This window comes from Meriones unguiculatus, chromosome 11 (genome assembly GCF_030254825.1).
Source record: "Meriones unguiculatus strain TT.TT164.6M chromosome 11, Bangor_MerUng_6.1, whole genome shotgun sequence".
Lineage (NCBI taxonomy): Eukaryota > Metazoa > Chordata > Mammalia > Rodentia > Muridae > Meriones > Meriones unguiculatus.
The window spans coordinates 84,880,804-84,898,541 of NC_083359.1; the positions used below are offsets into that span (position 1 = coordinate 84,880,804).

Below are 17,738 nucleotides of genomic sequence, written 5' to 3' on the forward strand. Positions count from 1 at the left end.
TAGATTTAACAAGAATCTATTTGACCCCTTTAAAGCTTCTGAAGGTACCTGTAAAAGGAGAGTTTTCCTCCCTTTCCCAAGCTCCAGGAATATTGACTCATGAGACTCAGTTATTATTTTACACATACCTAGGCCATAAAGCTAGGCTCTTCTCTGAGTAGCTCATAACTTAATAACCCATTTATATTAATCTGCATTCTGCCATGTGGCTGGTTACCTGGGTTCAGGCACCATGCATCCATCTTCCTTACATCTTGCCTGCTGAATCTCTTGTGCCTGGTTGTATCCCAGAATGCTTTCTGCCTCCCGGATGTCCCGCCTCCTATTTCCTGCCTAAGCTATAGGCCATCAGATATATTATTGACAGGTGTTACATCAATACAGTACACAAGATATTCCTTCTACTGCTTTGCTTAAAAAATTTTTAGTAGCCTTTTGTTTTTTTCCTTTAATTAATTTATTATTACAATTTATTCCCTTTGTATCCTGGCTGTAGCCCCTTCCCTCATCTCCTCCCAGTCCCACCCTCCTTTTCTTTTCTCCCCCTGCCCCCCTTCCCTAGTCCACTGATAGGGGAGGTCCTTCTCTCCTTCCGTCTGACCCTAGCCTAACAGGTCTCATCAGGACTGGATGCTTTGTTTTCCTCTGTGGCCTGGCAAAGCTGCACAACTCCCCCATTGGGAGGTGATCAAAGAGTCAGCCACTGATTTCATGTTGACATTAACCTAGGGAACCTACTTGGAGACTGAGCTGCTATCGGCTACATCTGAGCAAGAATTATAGGCCTTCTCCATGCATGGTCCTTGGTTGGAGTATCGGTCTCAGAAAAGACCCCTGTGCCCAGATTTTTGGTTCTGTTGGTCTCCTTGTGGAGCTCCTGTCCCCACCAAGTCTTTCTATCTCCCCCTTCTTTCATAAGATTCCCTGCACTCTGGCCAAAGTTTTGCTATGAGTCTCAGCCTCTGCTTCAGTATCCTGATCAGTACAGTCTTTCAGAGGTCCTCTGTGGTAGGCTCCTGTCCTGTTCCCTGTTTTCTCCTACTTCCGATATCTACCCCATTTGCCCTTCTGAATGAGGATTGAGCATCTCCCTCCTCCTTGCTTAGCTTCTTTAGGAATTCAGATTTTAGTATGTTTATTCTTTGTTATATGTCTAATACCCACTTATAAGTGATAGATACAGAAATTGTGGTACATTTACACAATGGAATACGACTCAGCAATTCAAAACAAGGAAATCAGGAAATTTGCAGGTGAATTGCTGGAACTAATAGCCTTGTATTAATCCTGCTCTCAAACTGTTAAGCCTGTCTTAACAGTGTTCCAGGTCAAGTAAATGGTAACCGAACATTCTCTGTACCCTGCGAACCCAGCTTTTTAACAAACATCTTTTTGTATGAAGTCTGAGGGAAACTTCAGACTCTGCCCTCCTCAGCTCTTGCCAGTCCTCCACAGTGAGACAAGAAGTTCACATGTGACAGCACTCTCTGTTCTTAATGAAATTTCATCACTTTTCACTTCCACAAATGCTCTGTGACCAATGATAAACAAAAATTAACTTAATTCTTCATTTTAAAATAAAAGCTAACCCTGCAATTTACTTTTAAGATAGTGTCTCCCTACATACCTTGGACTGACTATAAATTCAGATTAGTAGCATGTGCTGCTGTACAGATAGCAATTTTGACATTTTTTTAACCAGTTTGCTTGTTCTTATATGAAAGAGTGGATTGTTTGATGTTTTCAGTCTGCTGTACTACAAGTTGCTTTCCTCAGAATTCACTTGTGTGATGGATATAATGATGTCAATTGATGTGTCATTATGTTGTTCAGTCCTTCATTCCCATTAGTCCATGATCACAACATGACTTTACCTGGGTACCAAATTTCTTTTGTTATTGATCCAGTGTGCCTGCTATGTCTTCATGGAAAGACGCTGTTTTTTTCCAGAGACTTTCTCCTTGCCAGGTACACTTCCCACATGGCAGTGGCTGTGCCATGTTTTCTTTCTGTTCCATTGCTCTAGTTGCTAAGGTCCATAAATAATACTGTTGGTTATTGTTGTGTAGTCTTACTTGCTCTCACTAGAGCTATTTCCCCAGGCTGTGTTCTCCATCTCTTTAGTTTTAGTGATCAGTTTTTGCTTTTTTCCCTTTTTTTAAGGAGGTAGGAGTGGGAGTGGGAGGAGAATTTTTGCTGTTTTTGTCTTGCGATAGACTCTCATGTGGCACAGATTGGTCCTGAAAGCATGTGTGGCTAAGGCTAGCCTATCTCCTGGCTTCACATTCTGATGTACAGTTTAGTTCATTTGTAAGATAAATGATGGAATTTGCCTCTCTATTTTCTTCAAAATTCACTTTGCTGGTCTTGTACTGAAAGTATGCTTAAGTCATAACCTTATACAAAAGTCTGCTGTGGTACACTGAGAAATATGGTTTACTTTGACTTATATTCACCAGCAGCTTTTAGGATTTGATAGATGGGGAAAAGTGAAGCCAGATTCCCTACTAATAGGACCTTTTGGACATTTGAGTGTGTACTGCCCATTTGCTTATTTGATTTTTCAGTAACTTTGGCCAAAACTTTCAATAGTCCAATGACCTACTCTGTGATTGGGATATTCTACTGACAAATATTTCAAATATTTCTTAATTTGTTAAAAAAAAACCCAATCAGAGCTTTAATTACTAAATTGATTAATACTAATGCAGGTAATTCTTATTTCATAATCCGAATAACCAGAAAGCAAAATAGGCTGAACATTTTATAGCCATAATAAATATTGATAATGTAGTCTGTTAAGTACAGTGAGTGGACAGAGTGGTCTCCATGCATGTGTGAGGGCCTGTGTGGTCCTCACCATCAGATGACCACACCCACACAAATCCTGCTGCTGGGGGAGTGACAGCCCACTTTTAATTCCAGTGCTTGCACATAATTCCCACAGCAAGACATCTGACTAGAATAGACGTTCAGGGAGCTCTGGATTTAACTGCGAGACTCTGCCTCAATAAGTACGGTGGCAGACATTTGAGGATGACCCCCTAGTATCAGCCTCTGGCCTCTACGTGAGTGTGTGCATGCACATGTGTAAAACACACATGTACCACAAACACATACTTCTCCAAAAACTAAAAACTCTTGCAAAAACTTATTTTAAACTGACCTCATATTCACTTAATCTCTCCAAATATTCACTAATCATTTACTTAACTGTGCCGTCTTTTAACAGGTACTTATATACTTCCGGGGAGTTGTTTTCTGAGACTTCTATTTTGTTTATGTCTGTTTTTTTTTCTTTTTTTTTTTATTACTTTATTTTTTTTATCAGTTACATTTTTTTAACTCTGTATCCCAGCCGTGTCCCGATCCCTCATTCCCTCCCAGTCCCTCCCTCCCTCCCTCATCTCCTCCCTGCCCCTTTCCAAGTCCACTGATGGGGGGGACCTCCTCCCCATTCATCTGATCCTGTTTTATCAGGTATCTTCAGGACTGGCTGCAAAGCCCTCCTCTGTGGCCTAACAGGACTGCTCCTCCCTTCGGGAGTGGGGAGACCAAAGAGCCAGTCATTGAGTTCCTGTTAGAAATAGTCCTTGTTCCCCTCACTTTGGGAAACCAATTGGTTACTGAGCTACCACAGGCTACATCTGAGCAGAGGTTCTAGGTTATATCCATACATGGTCCTTAGTTGAATGTCAGTCTCAGAAAAGACCCTGTGCCCAGATATATTTGGTCCTTGTGGAGCTCCTATCCTTTCCCCATCAGACTAACTCCCTTTCTTTCTTATGATTCCCTGTACTCTGCCAAAGGTGTTTATGTCTGTTAGTATGTGAAATGGAAATATTATTTTTTTCACATAAATTTTACTAATTTACCTTTATGGAGCTTAGATGACTAAACTGCTCATTTATATTCTAGATATATTCTAGTCTTTGTCCTAATAGAACAAATTGGAGGTTAAGGAAGAAGGCAAAGTAGTACAGGAGTAAAATTCCAAGCAGAAACAAGTCAGGATGGATAGCCATAGGTGGTCTTACTGTCACATTTATCTAAGTCACATCTGATTTCCTTGCTGCATACAAGTGTACATCAGGTGTTTTGAGTAAAAGTTACACTTCTAAATTAGCTTTCCGTATTGGAAAGAAACATCCTACTTTTTTGTCCCAGTTCCATCTTGATTTTGTTACTTATTCATAAGTAGACATTTGAAACCAAGCTCCCTTTATATCAAAGGCAAGGTAAATGATCATATCCGTATGTCTCCTTTTATTTTAGAAACTGCCCTGGGTGCACTAGCGAGAGTCCTGAGAGAAGACTGGAAACAAAGTGTTGAGTTAGCTACAAACATCATTTATATCTTCTTTTGCTTTTCTAGGTAAGTATAGCTTCTAAAATGACTAACAGACCTCTGTTGCTGTCTGCCTGGGTTAGTGTGTAGACCATCGGTTCTTTCAGTCTTTGTGTGTTTGTCTATGCTCTGCTTCTCATTCCTAGCTCTTTACTCTGTTGTACTTTCATTCAGTCTACACTTCCTATGCCTACACACAAGCACACGCACATGCACACACATTCACCTACATTCCAGTTGGCATAATCTTTGGAGTGTGATTATGAAGGTGGTGATCTCTGTTTGAATGCAGTGTACTCACTGTGTACTCTTGGTTATTTTACTTAACCTCTCTGAGCCTCAGTTCCTTCCTGTATAAAATTTTCATTATAATAGCCATGTTTTCTTCAAGTAGATTTTAGGATTAAGTAATTCAGAATTCATATTCTTAGGATAAAAGCCTGGTCCAGAGTAAGTACTCTTGTAGTTATACACACATGACCAGGCAAATACAAGAATATTTATTATACACGTACTTATGTATTTAAATTTTTATCAACTTAATACATACTTAGAGGATACAGCATAACAGCTTGATTAAATGTAACAGTATATAAATATTAAATGTAACAGTATATAAATAATTAAATTAAAGTGATTGGCATTTCAACTCTGAAATGACCATTTCTTTGTATTGGGCATGTTTGAATTCTTCTTTCCCAGTTCTTTCCAAAGTATATTTAATTGTTGTGAATTGTAGTCACCATACTGGCTATAAAATTAGACTTTGTTCCTCCTATGCTCCTGTATGTTGATTTTGGTACCCATTATCCAATTTCCCTTTATTCTCCCTGATTTTAATCCTTCCTAACCTCTAGAAGTCTCTAGTCTACTCTCTTTATAGGAAGTCAACTCTTGCCCTGTGCATGTCTGAACAAGGACATATGACTTTTGATTTTCCTTGTTTGGCTTATTTAACTTAATAAATTTCCCTCTAGGTATATTCATGTTTCTACTAAATTATGAAATTTTATTCTCTTAATGGTTAAATATAGTTTATTTACATGTATATGTTCTTTTTTTTTCTTTTTTAAATTTTTTCTTTATTAATTACACTTTATTCACTTTGTATCCCCCCTGTGGTTCTCTCCCTCCTCCCATCCCAGTCCCTCCCTTCCTCCACCCTCTGCATGCATGCCCCTCCCCAAGTCCACTGATAGGGGAGGTCTTCTTTTCCTTCCTTCTGATCCTAGTCAATTAGGTTTCATCAGGAGTGGCTGCATTGTCTTCTTCTGTGGCCTGGTAATGCTGCTTTCCCCTCAGGGGGAAGTAATTAAAGAGCAGGCCAATCAGTTCATGTCAGAGACAGTCCCTGTTGCTATTACAATGGAACCCACTTGGATACTGAACTGCCATGGGCTACATCTGTGCAGGGGTCTTAAGTTATCTCCATGCATAGTCCTTGGTTGGAGTATCAGTCTCAGGAAAGACCCTTGTGCTCAGATTTTTTGGTTCTGTTGCTCTCCTTGTGGAGTTCCTGTCCTCTCCAGATCTTACTGTTTCCCACTTCTTTCCTAAGATTCCCTGCACTCTGCCCAAAGGTTGCCCATAAGTCTCAGCATCTACATTGATAGTCTGCAGGGCAGAGCCTTTCAGAGGTCCTCTGTGTCAGGCTCCTGACTTGTTCCCTCTTTTCTCCTTCTTCTGATGTCCAGCCTCTTTGCCTTTCTGGATAGGAATTGAGCATTTTAGCAAGAGTCCTCCCTTTTGATTAGTTTCTTTAGGTGTACAGATTTTAGTAGGTTTATCCTATATTATATGTCTATGTTCTTAATAATAATATTATTGAGATTTTATGAAAATTTTCTAGCCAATTAGATCTTAAAAATAAACCAACATCAGCAAAGAAATTTTATTGAATAAATATTTGAATAAATTATCTAGCAAATATATATATAATAAATAAAATGAGTACCTAGTATAATCATAGTGTTAGTTTTGTTAGACAATATTTCAGAATGTATTCTGAAACTATTTTAGTAGTTAATTTGGTGGTTAATCACAAAAACTTGCTTATTAATATTATTTAAGGCAAGGGTAGCATTTTAACACATTTGTAATCTTGTAATTTTAAAGTTTTATTTAAATTTAATTTTTAAAATTTATTTAAAGATTTATTATGCTGTCATTATATTCATTCATTGAAACGTGTGTCAAACTTACATTTTGTGTGGTTTATGGCAGTTTGGGCCAAAACCAAAATTTATTTATAAAAAAAGTACTCTTCTTTAATGTTTATTAAAAATTTTTCTTTAAAGCTTTTCTCATTTTCATGGACTCATCACTCATTATAAAATCGGAGCACTGTGTATGAATATCATTGATCATGAGTTAAAAAGACATGAGCTTTGGCAAGAAGAACTTTCTAAGAAGAAGAAAGCTGATATCCTTTCAGTGCTGTTTTGACCTGCTGCCTGTGCTTAGGTGCTTGGGATGGATAGGGTGCGTTTGTTCTTTCTTTTTTTTAATTCCTGTCATATTATTTGGAAATCGTGCAAGAATGTGTTGAAGGTAAAGACAGAGATTTTTAGAATTATTGGAATTATTAGAATAAATACAGTTTGACATAGACCTTTTGTCTGTTCCCATTTGACCAGTTGGTGAGGTAGAGGAATGAAGCCAACAGCAGTGGTGGATAAATGAATAAGAGTCTTCAAGTGACTGCACTGTTATGTCTACTGTTTGGGCAAGTGTGGTGCGTTTCTTAACTCAGCTTTGTGGAACTCTCAGGCCTTATTCTTTAGAATGTCCTTCCCCTGGTGTCTCTAACCTGAGCAAGTTGCTGAAAAGCTTTAGGTTTAATCTGCATATTTGAATATTTGGGAGTCTGCCTTAAACAGAGTCTATTAGTATGTAACTACATCAGTTTCTTTAAGAAAGTACCTTTTGAATGGACCCACTTATAGTCTGTTAAAAGTTGCAAACTTGTCAGCTTTTATATGATATTTGCATGTAAATTACTGAGAATCCAAGTGTTTGATAAAGTTCAAACATTTCTCCCGCGAGGACTCCAAGGGAATTATGAGAGCTTTGGCTAACCTGTCCTGTTGTGCACAGCCTTGCAGCTAAGATTTTAGTTCATCTGTTGGATGAGGAATGTAACTAAAGTTTCGGGCAGGCTGGGTAGTGTATGCCTTTAACATAAGTACTCCAGGGGCAAAGGTAGGTGGGTCTCTATGAATCTGAGGCCAGCTTAGTCATTAATAAGTTCGAGATCAGCCAGAGCCACATAATGCAATGCGTCTAATAAATAATAATAATAATTTGCATATAAAACATAATAGCACTGTTCTCAAAGTAGTCTTCGCGGGTTCTCTTCACTTCCGTTCATGCTTGTGATCCTTAACTTGGCTTTTACTTGATGAAGACCTTGAAAATCAAACCTTGAGAAAGGATTATGACAAAACCTTTAAAAAGTACCAGGGACTTGTGGTAAAACAAGAACAGCTGTTGAGAGGTATGAGCTCCTGAGCACTTCCTTTAACCTGACACTAGAAGAACTGATGTAAAAATTTAAAATATTTTTCATTTAATAAAGAATCAATTTTGTTTCTAAGATGTGTTGGTGTCACTTAAGATGCAAAGTCTTAAGATTTAGTCGAATGATATGGACATTGAGTATTAGAGTACTGGCTATAGTCAACTGTGAATTTTAGTTTAGTTCATTACTAATTTGATGAACTTTATACATGGAAAATGTTTGTACATGGATAACTTTTTATTCCCTGATAGTTCTTAGCTTTTCTAACTACGCTGAATTTTTCAAGTTTTCATATTGTTCTGTTTTGTTTGACTTTGCTAAGGACAGAACCCAGGACTGCACTGCTAAGCAGGCATCCTACTGCTGAACTGTCTTCTCCAGCCTGGCGTAAAGATTGAAATCGAGCATTTAAGTTCAGCCTATTGGAGAAGAAGCTAGCCACCTTTTCAATGTTCAGTGTTTAAAGATCCTAGAATATAGTAACTTTTACCTGGGTCAGCATATAAATCACAGTATATTAGGTCTTTAAAAATAATTGTTTTGTTAGAATTTTAAAACACTAAGTTGATTTTTGAACATGTAAAATATTAAGTTCTATTCATAACCAAAATACTTATGCAAATATTTTATGTTCTGTTTAAACAGTCTTATTGAGACATAATTGATAGGTAATAAACTGTATGCTATTAAAATTCACTTGGTAAATTTTAATTGATACAAATAATTACTGGATGGTGATCACATTCAGGTAGACATGTTTATCTCTACCAAGCTGCCTTGTATATGTGTTGTCTGTTCTTTGTTTTTCCTTCCCCTCCTTCTCTAGTAGTTTACTGGTATAAGTGGAATTATACAGTATCTTGTTTGGTTAGTGTGATACATCATGTTGTTGTATTTATCAGTATTTTTCCCTTTTAATTATCCATTGGTAATTCTCTGTATTCTCTTGTTTATAGTCATTTGGAATCTTTCCAGTTTTGGGCATTTGCTGTCCTCCTTTGAACAGTCATCTGTAGGCCTTGTAGCAAGCAATGTTTAGCTTCACAGAAGACTACTACAACGCAGACATGGTCTTCCTGCAGTCCTTCTACCTAATGCTCCCACCATTAGTGTATAAAAGTCTCACATTATTTTATTAAAAAAAGACTGATAGTCTTAGTATCTGTTTTGAACTGTTGCTGGGTGGAGCCTCTCAGAGGACAACTCTGGTAGCTCCTGTCTGCAAGCACATCAGAGTATCCTTAACAGTGATAGGGGCTGGCTTTCTTCCATGGGTGGGTCTTAGGGTTGGCCCACATTGGTTGGACATTCCCTCAATCTCTGCTCTATCTATTCTGTCTTTGTCCCTGCAGGTCTTGTATGTAGGATAGGCTTCACATGGGCCCACTAGTTAGGGGAGTGTGGGATATCTCTGACATGGACTATGTTGCCTGCTTTTTGATCACTTCCCCCTGATGGGAGTCCTCTACCATGCCACAGGGGAGGAAGATGAACTCAGTCCTCAGTCCTCATGTGACTAGATGAGCGGGGGAGGGGAGGTGCTGAGTAGAGGGGGTCCTGTGTTCTGAATAATAGGGGAGGGGAGATACAGGAGGGAGGGTGGGACTGGAGGAGAGGAGAAAGGGGCCTATGACCAAGATGTAAATTGAATTAATAAAATTTAAAAAACAAGGCTGATAGGAGCTGGGTGGTGGTACACACCTTAAATCCCAACATTTGGGAGGCAGGCAGGGATATACAGAGGAACCCTGTCTTAGAGAGAGAGGTCAGGGGGAGGGGAGAGAGAGAAGACTTTCGTTCTGTTCCTAACCTCAATTGAATCCTAAATATACGTGTGCCCAACTGTCCTGCACTCCTTACTCAGCGGAGAGTTTATAGAACTCCAGAGTTCTCTCTGTATAGCTTCCCTTCTGCAGTGCTCTTTTCTGTTAATTTGGCTTCCATCAGGCCCTTCAGTCCATCCCCTTTGCTTAGAGACTTGTCGGGCTCTGCCTGGCTTCTTTCTTGTGTGGTGATGTGGAAACTTTGCCTAGACAGCCTTCCAGGCAGTCACATGGCTATTTCCTTTGTTTCTTACCTCTCAGAGATTACTATTCTTCGTCGTTTAATGTCTAGTATTGTGAAAACCTTAGTTGGTGTATTTTAATTTTTGTTATTTGTTTCTATGACAGTTTAAAATGAATCCCCACTCTAATGAAGTTGTTCAAAGTGACTCTCTTGAAGCCATGGTAGTTATCCTCTCACAGTTCTGAAGGCTAGCAGGCCAAAGTCACAGTGATAGCAAGACTGTGTTTCTTCTGTTGGTTCTAGAGGGAGTGGCTACTTCTATATCAGTTTGCTATCTCTCAGCTGTCTAATACATCCTGGTTTGCTGCAAATCACTCCAGTGTCCGCTTCCATCTTCAGCTAGGGCTTCAAATTACTGTATTAACACTCTCCCCTAATTCATCATCACATCGTCTTATTTTGCAACTGCAGTAGAAAGTCTGTATTTACAAATAAAACCCAATGCCAAAGTCCTGCTAATTTTGAGATAGGTGCTCTTCAACCCTACATCTACTTTGACAGAGGCTTCTAAACGCTTCCAATATAACCTTCAAGTCTTCCTGCATTATCTTGCATGGAAGTTCAGCTGACGGAGCAGCAGAAGTGACTTAGCTTGAGACTCTGCTGGGATTGTGTTTTAATTATGTTCTGCTGCCTCCTACCTGTGTAGAAAGGGCAGGTTACTTCAGTTATGTGCATCTAGCTTTCCTGTCTATAAAATGTTTATGCAAAAAATGTTTAGTTATGCTACATTGCTTATGTTTTAGAACTAAGTTATTTTTGTTGAGTAGCATAATAGCTGTCATACATGCAAGTATAATTTGGCTTTCTATTGCAAATATTCACTAAATAGATATTTATCAACTTGTATTAATATAAGTATACAGACATATTTGCTTATATTTCCATCTTCTTTGCATTAAGGTTTTAAGGTGGAGGATAATGTTAAAAGAGGGCTGGGGAAGTGATGCCATGACTCTAATATTGGGGAAGCTTAGATGGGAATATCACAAGTTTAGAGTCAGCCTGGGCTGATAGTGAACTTCTGTCTAAACAGACAAAACCATTAAATAAATTGCCAGAATGAGTAACATCAAGACATTAAAGAGCAAAAACGATTATAGTCATTAATAACCTACATAATTTTGACAGGAAAAGATTTTTTAAGCCACACTGTGAAAATTCCTGTCAAGTCAAAATGAAAACTATAACTTAGCATACAATTCTCACTTGCAGGAAAGAAGAGTCTTGGTTTCTGTGGGCAACCAGGGGCTTTATTACAGGCATCAAAAGGAAATTTTATTTAGAACTGGTAGAGCCTGCCCTTGGCCCATCTGGTATAACAGTTGACTTGTCAACTCTTGTAGTGACTAACTGAAAATGGATTCAAATGTGAGAAATAGATGCTTTTGTATCCTCCAATGTCTCAAATCATCCCTAGGATAGCATTGTCTCACAGCAGCCACTGGAGATAGAAATTTTGTGAAATGATATCTTTCCTTACTTTTTTGTATTTATAAAATTATTTCCCCTGTTTATTTGGTGACTTATATACCATTAATTGCCATTTAATTACTGTTAAACTCTACGTTCCTGGGGAATAGGAACCATTATATGTAGTTTTATAGTCTCAGCTTCATAAGCATATGATATTCCTAGAGCACATGTGACATGGAAGAAAAAAATGAGGCTAATGGGGAAGGAGAAGCACAAATGGGCTTGGGGATGGAGCAGAGGGAGGAAGATAAACAAAAACAAGACATTTTAAAATGCACAATGAAGTTTAGTATATTGTGTGCTAATTAAAAGGTAATAAAATAGAGCACCTAGAGGAATATGATTTTAGGTGTTGTATCATGTAATATCTGTACCTCATTTGATAAAGCTTAATGGCTTAATTTTGTTAAAAATTTTAACATAATAATAGAACCTTCTAAGAACTATGTCCATGATCTTGGTAAATAGAACTCATTTTAATTACTGATTCAATATGCCATCCATTCAACTCTCATGTGTTTTTATTTCCTAGTTGCTCTCTATTTGCTTCTGAATCTTGCTGAGGACACCCGTACAGAACTGAAGATGAGGAACAAGAATATAGTTCACATGTTGGTGAAGGCTCTTGATCGCGACAATTTTGAGCTACTCATTCTCGTTGTGTCATTCTTGAAGAAACTCAGCATTTTTATGGAGAATAAAAATGACATGGTAATGTACAAAGCTCCTTCAAATAGTCTACATTAGCCATTTTAAAGTTAAGCTATTCAGATAAAAGAAGTATTTCCTACTGCTACTAACATAATTATGAATATTTTATAATAACTGTAATGGTTCATTAGGAAATACAAGCAATATCATTACTATTCTAGGTAATTGAAGCTTTCTAAGTAAAAGTATTTTCTAATATATCATAGAATAGATATACCTAATATCTTTTAAAAAATAGCGCAAACTTTCAGGTTCATTTGGTGTTACTTAAACTGTTTTACCCCTTGCATTTCTGATTTTAGTGTGTTCACTAAATGCTTTTAATTAAGTATGATCATCATGAAGTGGTTAATCTGTCAGAAAGTTAAAGTTACCAACATTAGTATTACATTTACATTTAATTTCCAGTGATATCGTAGACTCAGAAGATAGAAAATAACTCATTAAACATCGTTTTTATTGGATAAGAAAAGAGTGAAGCTCAGCAAAGTTAATTACTCATCCAGGGTTATGAGAAGTACTTAATTTTATGAGAAGTCAGATATTTCCTTTAGACGTTTGCGCTTCAGTTTTTCAGGGAGAAAGGCGCTTATATGTGACAGGATCTTAAGGACTTAGTACCTTCAGAATTCTGCTAGATATACATGCCTGACACATTTAATCACTCTGGTTCCCTGATTTTACCCAGAGATAGCAAAGTCTCACAGACACTAAGTACTTCCCTCAAACGTATCTCTAAACTCAGGCTCATACTTTTTTTTTTGCCTCCTGAGGGGAAGAAATTAAGATTTATTTTTATTGTTGTTGTGTAGTGGGTAGGGTTTTTATTTGTTCTGTTGGTTTGGGGGGCTTTTGAGACACGGTGTCATTTAGCCCAGGATGTCCTCAATCTTGGTCTTGAGTTACTTATCTTATGCCTCCACCTCCCAAGTGCTGGGATTACATGTGGCAATCCTTAATCCCATTATTTTCTTACTGTGGTTTCCAAACAAGACTAACAGCAATTTTTATACTGATTTTATTGAGACTTTCATGTCTTTACATGGTGTTTTGATGATTTATCCCACCTTCACTCCCCTCCAATTTCCTACACTCCACCACACCCAAATTTCCTTCCCAACTTCATGAACTCTTTTTTTTTTAAACCCACTGAGTTCCCCTAGTGCTTCCTGTATGTTCAAGATATAGGATGATATATCAGACCATGGGCAGCATCTCAGGGCTACATTCCCTAAGAAAGTTGAATTTCCGTGCCCCAGCAGCCATCAAATGCCAATAGCTTCTCAGCTAGGGACAGGACTAACATTAATCTCAACCATTTCCATGTATATTTTAAGGTAAATTTATATATTCCTCATATATTTTAAGGTAAATTTAATTTCACATCAATCATTTAATTCATGCTTTAAATTGTACAATAGTTATTATGGAACAAAGATACAATATTTTAACCTGGCACCTTTTTAAGTAGTATAAGACTGAGTCATGTTAGCATGATTTTAAGAGCAACAGTAGAAAAAAAAATGTACATTGTACGGGTTTACTTATTGTTTTTGCTAATGACTCAATTTTATATAGAACATGCAAAGCTCTTTATCAGTTATGTGTTTTTCATGTATTTTATTCTCTTCTGTAACTTATCTTTTTTATTCTCCCATAAAGAGTGAAGTTTTCAATTTTGGTGAAGTCCAGTATATAAAGAAATGCTTTTAATTGGTTATGGTTTGGTATTGCATTAAAGCATTCTTCATTTAACTCACAAAAGCTTTCTTCAAGAAATTTTGTAGGGTTTTGCTGTTGTTTTAGACTGGTTATTTTATTTGAGTTAAGTTAGAATATGGTATGAAGTATAGATCAAGATGTGCTTTTTGGGTTAAGAACACGTCCATTCCCAGCATTCATATCGAGAAGCTCATAACCATCTGATGCTCCAAAACCAGGGAATCAACATCCTTTGTGGACATCTGCATGCATTTCGTGCTCCTACAGATAAGCAGGCAGGCACTCACATACACATAAAGTAAAAATCTTTAAAAGAAGATTTGAAAAGATTTGCTTATGATATTGTCAACTATGGTCTTGTTTCAGCTCTGCTGTTAAAAGATGTTTTTGTTTTTTTATTGTCTTTCAGTGTTATTGAAGTTGCCTTTTTGTCATATTGAAAGGCAATTATCTGTATGTCTGTGGTTCTGTTTCTTGATGTTGTCTTCTGGCCTATTAATTTATATTTATTTCCTTGACTGGAGGGATATATTGTTATTAAGGCAGAAGTTGACATGAGCTGCACTACAGCAACTTAAAGGGTTTAAAATGGATTTGTTGTTTTGAACTTTGAGTGTGAAAACAACAAACACACAATAAGTGTTTAATAAGCCTTTCCCTTACCGTGTAGAAGAAAGTGAATAGAATAATGAAATTGAAGAAATGTTCATCTATAGTTAACACATCTAATAAAAAGACCAGTTGAGCAGTATCTGGGTAATTCATTTTAATCCAGTGATTACAATACGGAAGCAAAAATAAAAGACTAAGCTATGCCTCCAAAGCACTTTAATCTTGATAATCTGCTTCATGCTGTGTTCACTTTTAAAATGTCTTAAAGAAATTTTGTTTGCAGATTGAATGCTTCCTAGTTTTGAAACTAGCCAAATATGTCTACAGGCATTTTTCATCATAAGAAAAAGCCAATTTTAAAAAACAACAGAATTCCTATATAGACTCAGCACACTGTTTTAACATATCACCTTAGCTGCTTTAATTATATGAGGCCAGACCATTGGCCTATGACACATCTGAAACTCGACCGGGGACTTACTGCTGCACAGATAATATTGCTCAGTTAACATTCCAGCAGGTTTTTATAGCCGCCCCACTAGGCTGTGTTAGCTCGTCTTTCTAAAGATTTCCCACTGCATTCCAGTGCGTGGCCTCTGTGCCTGAGTGTGCGCCTGTGCGACTTTCACTTACACCTTTCTTTTTCTTGATTATTGGAGCCTTGTAAGCTTTGAGGTCAGGCAGAGCAGAGCCTCCAATGTTATTCTTTTTCTAATTGTCCTAGCTTTCTATATCATTTATATCTCTATGTTTATTTTACTGTCAGCCCCTAGTATGGGTCATGATCTTCATAAATCTTTCAGTTTTCTCTAAAACCTATGAACTTTTATAGGATCTCTCCTTTTAGACGTGAGGTATTTTTCCAACCAGATTTTTCTGGTTGCTTCCTTAAAGTAATCTTCCATTACCAGATAAATAATTGCCAGTTCTGTAACTTTGTACCATAGCTCAATGAGGTTTTATAAAATCTAGAGAAGAAATCATATGCCTATACAAATATATGATGTATGTGTGTGAGTGAGTGAAAAAAACCTTAGGGAAGTCAAATTTTAATCTCATGTATTGTGAAATAGTCTTTATTAAGTTTTTTAAAGTTATTTAAAAATGTAATGGGCTAGACAGAAAAAAATCTTTCATTGGTTGTGTTAAACAGACAGTGGGCCACATTAGTTTCAGTAGACATAATATGTTGATCCTAAATCTAAACTTTTAGCCATTTCTTAAAGCCCAGGGTCTCCCAATTTTGATAAGATTTCAAAATATCATCTTGAATTAAACATAAAAAATTTGATGTTTTAGCTTCAGTGTCCCAGACTTGTATTTGCATTTACTACTCTTGGTTAATAGCATAGACAGTTACCTTACTAAGCATGTAGATAGAGATAAAGGGCCTGAGGCCTCTTTCCTTAAGACCTTATTACAACAGTGGTCTGATACTTTGGATTTCAGGGGGTTGCAGGCCAAAGAACTACTCTGACCTATCACCACTTGGACTTAAAATTGAAAAGAAAAGTCCGCAATGTATAAGGCAATGTTGACTTCCTTAGCCGAACCTTAAACACCTCCACAGTCTGCCTATGGTCTGTCTGTAAGCTTCTGGTGTTAATGACTTCTTCTGTGGTGCTTCCAGAACACTTCTGTTCATCAGTTTGTTTGTTGTTTATTATATTGTATTTCCGTTACTTGTTCTATCTGTCCACTCTTTTCAGACAGAGGAAATCTTGAAAGCCAAATGAAACCGTCTTTGTTCTTGTAGGAGGCCTGGAATGTAATGGGTAGTATTCAATTATGCAGCGTTTTCAAGGATCAAATTCAGTTTGTTTTCCAGGTGATGGCAGCTAAATAAGGGAAGGGAATGGATAATATAAGAGTGTATGTTTCCTCCTTAAAAGTTTGATTTCAATATAAAAAAGTTCGATTTAGAGGTTGAATTGAGAATGTAAGCTAATACATACTTATGAAATAGTTATACATTCAAATAAAAAGATTCTGTTGTATCCTTTTATATCTTATTTTGTAATCTGATGTAAATATATTTTATCTTTTACTGTAGGTAGAAATGGATATTGTTGAAAAGCTGGTAAAAATGATACCCTGTGAACATGAAGATCTCTTGAATATCACCCTCCGGCTTTTATTAAACCTCTCATTTGACACAGGCCTGAGGAACAAGATGGTACAAGTTGGGCTCCTCCCAAAGCTCACCGCACTCCTTGGTATGCTTTAACATTGATGATGCTGCTTCATGACATTTGCAGCCTCATTGGAAAGTCAAACTTTGTGTAGGCAAAACTCATCCGTTAGAACTTCTTCTAACTAGAAATTGAAGAGTCAAAAAATGAGCAGGTTGCTTTGGGTAACATGGATATTTAACAGTATTTATTTTTCCATTTCATAAACACAGGATGAATTTTCTGTGTGTGTGTTCTTCAATTTCATTCATGAATACTTAACAGATATCATGAAGATTTTTTACTTTGGTTAAACTTCATTATCAGACATCTTTTTACCCTTTCAAAATAAGCTCACATCATTCATGTTTATAATTTTTTATTATTCATTATTTGTATATGGGAGTCCTACTAACTTGTTTGTATATTGAAATTTTGCTAAACTTTAAAAATTAATTTAAAAAGCATAGAATGTTGAAAGTTTTCTTACATATGTGGTCATAATTTGCAAATGATTTCAATTTAGGAGAAAAAATCTAGCTGTTTTCTATTCAGTATATTTTCTCTGGGCTTGGTGTTTATGGCACATATTTTACTTAGTTTTCTTTCATAAAGGGATATTTTATTCTATTAAACATTTTGGTTTGGTTTTTGTCTAATGAGATGAGTAGATTTTTTATTCTATTTTTGTGGTATTGATTTATGAGCATTGAACCATCCTTGAATTTCTGACACGAGTTATCTATCACTTGATGGTGAATGTTTTTTGTGTGTGTGTGTGTGTGTGTGCTAGGGAATATTATTTGGTAGTAAGTTTTATTATCTGTGTTCATTAGGATTATTAACCAGTAACTTGTTGTTGTTGTTTTAATGTATATTTATCAAATTTTCAACTCAAGGTAGCATTGACTTCCATTTTCGTTATGTTTGGGGTTCTTTGTTTATTTGTTTGTTTCATTTTGTATTACTTCTCTAATGTTAGGTCTCTAAATATTTGGTAATCTTCAGTAGTTGAATTCATTTGGTCCTGGGCTGTTTTGATGGGAGAACATTCTTTATTACTGATTCGTTCTAATTACTAGTCTGTTTACATTGTCTGTCTTGATAATTT

General features: G+C 36.7%; 1 protein-coding gene across 2 annotated transcripts in view; it reads left to right on the forward strand.

Moving 5' to 3' along the window:
* The window catches only part of Kifap3 (kinesin associated protein 3), a 139,248-nt gene that overhangs the window by 20,267 nt on the left and 101,243 nt on the right, over nt 1–17,738 (forward strand). For both annotated transcript variants that reach the window (XM_021639423.2, XM_021639424.2), the window contains exons 6-10: nt 4,276–4,375; nt 6,646–6,770; nt 7,746–7,844; nt 11,944–12,122; nt 16,510–16,672. In XM_021639423.2, coding sequence (XP_021495098.1) covers nt 4,276–4,375; nt 6,646–6,770; nt 7,746–7,844; nt 11,944–12,122; nt 16,510–16,672 — 666 coding nt within the window. The remainder of the gene's footprint in view (nt 1–4,275; nt 4,376–6,645; nt 6,771–7,745; nt 7,845–11,943; nt 12,123–16,509; nt 16,673–17,738) is intronic.